This window comes from Cynoglossus semilaevis, chromosome 5, assembly GCF_000523025.1.
Source record: "Cynoglossus semilaevis isolate Cse_v1.0 chromosome 5, Cse_v1.0, whole genome shotgun sequence".
NCBI classification, from domain to species: Eukaryota; Metazoa; Chordata; class Actinopteri; order Pleuronectiformes; family Cynoglossidae; genus Cynoglossus; species Cynoglossus semilaevis.
The window spans coordinates 1,627,214-1,632,467 of NC_024311.1; the positions used below are offsets into that span (position 1 = coordinate 1,627,214).

The 5,254-nt window shown below is 40.8% G+C and overlaps 1 protein-coding gene across 1 annotated transcript; it reads right to left on the reverse strand.

Moving 5' to 3' along the window:
* Nucleotides 1-2,621: 2,621 nt before the first annotated feature.
* LOC103378636 (chymotrypsin B-like) lies at nucleotides 2,622-4,892 on the reverse strand. Its single transcript, XM_008309912.2, has 7 exons — nucleotides 4,755-4,892; nucleotides 3,945-4,048; nucleotides 3,752-3,831; nucleotides 3,443-3,524; nucleotides 3,192-3,372; nucleotides 2,971-3,104; nucleotides 2,622-2,886 (listed from the first exon to the last, which is right to left on the reverse strand). The coding sequence occupies exons 1-7, from the start codon at nucleotides 4,804-4,806 to the stop codon at nucleotides 2,725-2,727; spliced, it is 795 nt and encodes a 264-aa protein (XP_008308134.1). The 5' UTR covers nucleotides 4,807-4,892; the 3' UTR covers nucleotides 2,622-2,724.
* Nucleotides 4,893-5,254: the final 362 nt, after the last annotated feature.

Genomic DNA, 5,254 nt, shown 5'->3' on the forward strand with positions numbered 1-5,254 from the left:
TAGATAGATAGATAGATAGATAGATAGATAGATAGATAGATAGATAGATAGATAGATAGATAGATAGATAGATAGATAGATAGATAGATAGATGGATAGATAATTATAAAATAAGGTAAGGTGAAAAGGGTGTATAAATAGTTTAAATATATGAACAGTTAAATGATGTCATCGAGCTTTTAAAAATCTGCTGACAAATGCTGCAGAACTGTGTGTTACTGGGGGGGGGTTGTTCCCCTTTTTGGCTCTTTTGGTTTTCTTTAATAGAAAACAGAAAGTTGTGAAGGCAACACTGTTCCCTGAGTTTAGCTGCCTTATCCTTTCTCTCTAGCAGAAGACAGAAATACTTGGTCATCCAGTTTTATTATTAGATCTGATTTCTAACTCTGCTTTCAGCTCTCTGATTTTCTTTCAACAAGCACAAGTTTGACAATCGTTGATAGCGCAGGTAAGCTATAGAATTAATAGCCGATCAAAAAAGTTTAACTAATAAGTTAATTAGTTAAATATTTAATTATTATTTATTTTAGTTTTTGTCCTAAGTTTCAAATATTCAGTTGAAAGCCAGCATAGCAAAAGAAAAAAAAAATCTGTTTTTTAAAATGAGCGAAACTGCCTCAAAAGGACTAAAAGTCTTAGAAAATGTTGGTGTGAAATATAAAACATTCTTTCTACTGTCTTTGTCTTACTATCACCAAATATTCAACATAATGTCAGGAGGACACTGGGCCACAGAAAAGTGAGGGAGGATCCCAAAAAACAAACAACAACAAAAAAACTGAAGAGAAAGGTTGGCGATGAGAACAGAGGAAACCCCGTTTTTTTTTTTTTTACTCTCCTCCTCCTTCTGTTCAATACAGAGCAGAATGTAGGTCTGTGTTTGCCTACAGCCGTCAGCAACAATCAGTGCTGCCCCAGTTACTGCTGCATGTCCCAGACCAAAAACACACAAACACACACAAAGTAAGTCATAACAGACACACACACACAAACCAACAAATCCATGTCCACAGACAGTGTCACAGGATCTTCTTGTCCCACAGGAAGACATTTCACATATTAATGGAAAGAATATTTGACTACTGTTATATTATTCTCACTGAAAAAAAAAGCATGGCTGCCAGACAGATATATCAACTATAGCAAATCTAGCTGCTGGCTGTTGATTGTACTTCGCTACCGAGCTGACTCATCATGATATTATCGATATTATAAGCAAGGGTAGGAAAGGGCGGGACTGTAAAAGCACATGTTTAAGAGACAGCTTCAGATCAGGGTTTTTTTTTTTAGGCCAGGGGGCGCTCACAGTCGAAACTGAAGACATTCCCATTCATTTCTTTAATAATGTTGATGACAAGGTTGAAAGAGCCATTTAGGCATCATGGCAGAGGGGAGGATGGGCTTAGAGAAGAGAGAGTCCGTGATCCATTTTTTCCTTGATTATTTCCTTGATATTGGATTTTTGATTTCTTCAACATACTGTCCAGCTCCAGGTGACTTGTATCGGCCTAATGATCTAGTGAGAGATTGTAAGGAGAGTACATTTGTGCCTTTGGTGCCTCTATGCCCTATTCGGTGTCACTCTGCCTATGACTGCAGCTGCATGTGTCAATGCTTTGTATTTGGCCGTTGAGCATTATAGCTTGGGGTGATTACCCCACCTGGGGAGTCACAGGGTGACTGCATATTTATTGTTATTATCTCACTCATTGACTCTGGCCCTTTTGGTTTATTACTTTGTTTTCCACCAGTGCTTTTTCTGTTTATTACCTAATTTCAATTTGAATAAAACAAATGATATCCTATACCGAACAAACACGTGGTCTGTGCCCTCTGTCTTCCCCCTGGAGAGGTTTAACTGCATTCTCCTCCCCTCATCCCCTAAACAAAGCCGGGTAGTCAACGGTCACCCACACTCTGCAAAATGTAGAGAAGGCTTGTCTTTTTCTATCTTTGCTCTCAATTCTATACAATACAATAATTTATGTGGAACACTCCAAAAGTCTTTTATTTTGTCATTTATTGACATGTCTTAAGAGGAGTTTGCACCTGGAATATGTTAGGCTTAAAAAAAACATATTTGGCCATGATAAAAAAAAGAAAATATTGTTTGTTTATTTTCTGCAGCTTGATCCCAAATGACCCAGTATGCATACTAGGACTAAATATTACTTTCCCCAATAGGCGATAACCAGTACTTACCTCAATACCAGTTTTCCGAAAATCAGTACATGAGTGGAGGTTTTCTCCTAAGAAAAGGTTGGGGGTGTCCTCTTGGGGTGGTTCTCCTGCGGTGTTATGCATCCTGGTTGTGAAAAAGTTGGGGGTGTCCTCTTGGGGTGTCCTCTTGGGGTGGTTCTCCGGCGGTGTTATGCTTCCTGGTTGACTGTGTTTGAAGCGGAAGGAGACGGAAGACACATCCTCGGTTGTGCACCACGGGTTCCTAACATTCATTTCTGCAGCCTGATCCAAAATGACCCAAAGCTTAGTAAAGGCCTGGTACCTAGAGTTGGCGACGTCTGCATTAGCCCACATGGTTTGCAACATATACACAGTTTTTTTGGTTGTATGGTAAAAAAAAAAAATACAAAACAGACAAACTGACAAAGATATTTAGTGATGTTTTATTTATTTTTATTATTATTTCTCTTTTGTGTCAAAACCCTAGTTGTTCTGGAGATGCAGGTCTTTGTGCTACACCACTCTTCTATGGCCTGTGTTTATTTAGTTGGCAGCAAGAGTCTGGTCAACCCAACCACGGAGCTCGGTGACCCGAGCATAAACCGCTGGAGTGGATGTGGAGCATTGTCTGCTTCCCCAGGACACGATACCCACCAGAGTCCAAGCATTATCTTTCTCACACACCAGGGGGCCACCAGAGTCACCCTGGACAAGGACATTAGAGAAATGGTGAGACAGGAGGAACAAACTCTATCTACATGATTAAAAGGGTGCGAGGCAATGCCATACCATGCAGGAAGTAGCACCAGCTCCACCAGCACAGATCATGACATCGGAGATTTTCCAGCCCCAGTGTCTCTTGCACTGTTCGTTGGACAGCAGTGGAAGCGCTGCCTGCTGGAGCTTGTTGGGAGTGCTGGAATCTGAGGGAGACAGGGAATAAAGTGAGCTAACACTCTCTGTGCATAGGAAATCAATAAACAGTACAAGATGCGGGAAGAACGTTTCACCATTGTAACGCATCAGACCCCATCCCGATGTCACACATTTCCTGCCTGGAGCGAAGACATCATTGGACTCAGCCAGGCAGACAGGTGACACGTTGGTGTCCAGGCGGGCTGGAGTGGACAGCTTGATGAGGGCAATGTCATTGTTGATGGTAAGGCGGTTCCATTTGGGATGGGTAAAGATCTGACAAGAAATACGATACATTTAGTGTGTGTTTGTATTTTTGAGGGAGCGTTAAAGCTGACACTCTTACCTTGGCAGGCTTCAAAATTTGGACCTTTTCATTCGACCCAGAGCCTTTGTCATGCTCTCCAGAGACCACGCGGTGGTAAGTTCTGACAAGAAACAGGAAACGTATCAATAAGGTAAAAGTTTACGAAGTGCTATCAACTTTAACAAGCAACCTAAACAAGTTAAAATGTATTTTATTGACTGGTGATAGGTCAGTCACGGTTGTTAGCTATAATAATTACATAAAGCTAAAAAGCTCAAAGCTAAACGATCAAATGTAGAAGAAGATACTGTATATTTGATGAATTTTTTTTAAGGTTGTGTAACTGACTTGACGTTGCAGTGAGCAGCAGTCACCACCCAGTTCTCATTGATGAGTGATCCACCACAGAAGTGAAAGCCGTCTGATTGCTGTAGGGGGAAAAAAAACGGATAGAGTCAGTCGAGAGGGAAAGGAAACAAAGGGGGAATTTGGAACAGAAGGACAACAAGTGAAACCTTTTGGTGTCGGTCACATGACTCACCTGCAGAGACACCTGCCAAGGCCAGGAGTGAGGCTTGGCCTCCTCACCATTAACAATGCGTGCATAGCCAGTGACCTCTGGAGGAATGGCTGGATTTCCACAGCCTAAGAGAGTGACAGATGTTAAAGGACTAGTCTATCGTTTACTGACTGAATTTAACCTCTACCGGGAGCAGAGAGATCGATAACACTGGACTTTGACTTTTATTATTTTGACTTCTCTTTTAAGGACTTGTTACAGCAGATCATGTGTCTCCATGTTACTCTCAACGCCTCAACGTGGTTTCGCTGACCTCATGCATCTCATCTCATCCTGCTCAACTCTCACCTCTTTCCCAGCTATTCTCAACATATTGATATGGTGCTTTCTTTCTCTTTGGACCCCCTGTCAGCAATTTTTAAAAACTAGTCTCAGAGGAAAAACCTAAACTAAATGAAGCTGCTGCTCACATTGGAACCCTATGCTTTAGCTTCTTTTTAATGGCTATTTCCAATGCTTTCTGGGTATATTTCCCTCTCTAATCATTAGGCACTTATATTACTCTCTCGGAATTGTCTGTGTTAAACAACCTGTCCAGAAGTCAGCTGCCCTCTCTTCCAGATATTTTCATGCATCCATGGGTAATACAGCATGATCTGGAGAAACTGCCTTTTCATTCTTCCCGATTCATTCATCTGCCCTCCTCCTGTTCCTTAGTCAGGACTGATATTTATTATAAATATATAACAAATATCAAAAAGTCATTAACTGATCCCTACGTATTATTTTAACTCAATAAAACAATTAAGTACTGAATTGTAAGGTTCTAACCGTAGGCAGCACTGATGAAGGCAAAGCAGGAGACGATCCAGAGGAGAGCCATGGTGATGAAGGTGAGAAGATAAAAAAGTTCAGCATGGATTCTTCTCTTTTATCCTGAAACACTGTCCAGCCTGAACCAATCAGATCCACAACCGTTTGTCCAGCTTAGCAGCAGCTGTTTATCAGGGTTTAGGACTCGTGTTGATTCTCACGAGGTATATGTTGAGTTTGCAACTACTGGTATCTAAATGGTTTACCAAGTGGAACCCTTCTGAGGCAAGGCAGGAGTCAGCGTAAGATCAGGCCATGGACCTGATGAACATTAAAAACTAAATATTCAACTCATTCATCTATGGTTTAACGGTATCTAAATAATACATTATAGCTGTAACTTAAAAAAATGTAAATTGCAATGTTTATATAGCACTAACAAAAAATAGCTACAATTTAGCCAATAATTTGGCAAATGTTGCCAATGAAATAGTTGGCCAACTGTTTATCAAAGACAG

Excerpts from the sequence above, each read along its gene's own strand:
- LOC103378636 (XM_008309912.2), bottom strand. The coding sequence starts at position 4,806 with ATGGCTCTCCTCTGGATCGTCTCCTGCTTTGCCTTCATCAGTGCTGCC. Across the intron at positions 4,049-4,754 it reads CTTCATCAGTGCTGCCTACG|GCTGTGGAAATCCAGCCATT; the intron begins GTTAGAACCTTA and ends TCACTCTCTTAG. Across the intron at positions 3,525-3,751 it reads GCTGCTCACTGCAACGTCAA|AACTTACCACCGCGTGGTCT; the intron begins GTCAGTTACACA and ends GTTTCTTGTCAG.